General features: G+C 52.1%; 1 protein-coding gene across 1 annotated transcript in view; it reads left to right on the top strand.

The window, feature by feature from the left end:
- mettl3 (methyltransferase like 3) overlaps window positions 1–531 on the top strand; it is a gene marked incomplete at its 5' end in the record, with an annotated part of 4,831 nt that extends 4,300 nt beyond the window's left edge. The window contains one exon of the mRNA XM_048594802.1: window positions 219–531. Within this exon, the coding sequence (XP_048450759.1) occupies window positions 219–330 (112 nt within the window). The remainder of the gene's footprint in view (window positions 1–218) is intronic.
- Window positions 532–1,103: the final 572 nt, after the last annotated feature.

Below are 1,103 nucleotides of genomic sequence, written 5' to 3'. Positions count from 1 at the left end.
GAGGGAGCTTTACTCTGTATCTAACCCCGTGCTGTCCCTGTCCCTGGGAGTGTTTGATGGGGGGGGACAGTGTAGAGGGAGCTTTACCCTGTATCTAACCCCGTGCTGTCCCTGGGAGTGTTTGATGGGGGGGGAGTGGGGAGCTTTGTTTAAAAGTGTGTTGGGAGTCTGTTTCTGTCTGGGAACCTCAGTGCTGTCTCTGTCTCTTGCGACTGCAGGATCACACTGGGGAATCAGTTGGATGGGATCCACCTGTTGGATCCTGACGTTGTGGCGCGTTTTAAGAAAGGTTATCCCAATGGAGTCATCACCAAAGTCAAGAATCTGTGAGGGTGCGGATTGGCGACGGAGGGTTTGAGCTGAGTCCCCGCAGCCCCCACCCCCCGCCCCGTGTCGCTGAGGCTCTCCCTTGTTGTAGTGAGCGGGTTCTGTGTAAATATGCTGTGACTGTTACAGCGCAGTGCTGGCTGGCTCTCTGCGCTCATGGTCCAAGGAGCACTGACCTTCTGAATAAAGCTGAGTGAGTTACCACCTCTCTGTCTGTTTCTTCATTTCAACCGGGGCTGACCCTCCGACAGCGCGGTGCTCCCTCCGCGCTGACCCTCCCTCAGCGCTGACCTTCTGATAGCAGGAGTGCCTATGCTCAGAGTCACTGCAGTAATGTTTTTGGATACCGTTCGATCCAGGCTGAAACCTCCTTACATGTTGAAACAGAAACCGAGTGCGTATAAAAAAAGATGCTTTATTTTTCTTCGGATCAGCCACATAATTCTTCATAAACAGGAGGACAGTAACGTTTTCAGTCTTGATTATACAAGGAGAGACACAACAGATACTCACAAATTGAAAACAAAATTCAGACACCAGTATCTTCACTCAAATTTAGGAACGGAGCACCGCACTGTCGGAGGGTCAGCGCTGAGGGAGGGGGCACTGTCGGAGGGTCAGCGCTGAAGGACTGCACTGTCTTTCTGTTGAAATTAGATGCGTACCCATCCCCTGCCCTGGGAGATATATGGACGTTCCCCATCATCCCCGGGGAGGGGGAGCTCGGATTTATTGCTGAGTGGGGGGAACCTGAAAATCTAAGCTGACATGGTTTT

This window comes from Rhincodon typus, unplaced genomic scaffold (genome assembly GCF_021869965.1).
Source record: "Rhincodon typus isolate 14 unplaced genomic scaffold, sRhiTyp1.1 hic_rhity00014963, whole genome shotgun sequence".
NCBI classification, from domain to species: Eukaryota; Metazoa; Chordata; class Chondrichthyes; order Orectolobiformes; family Rhincodontidae; genus Rhincodon; species Rhincodon typus.
This window is presented reverse-complemented; position numbering and strand designations above follow the sequence as displayed.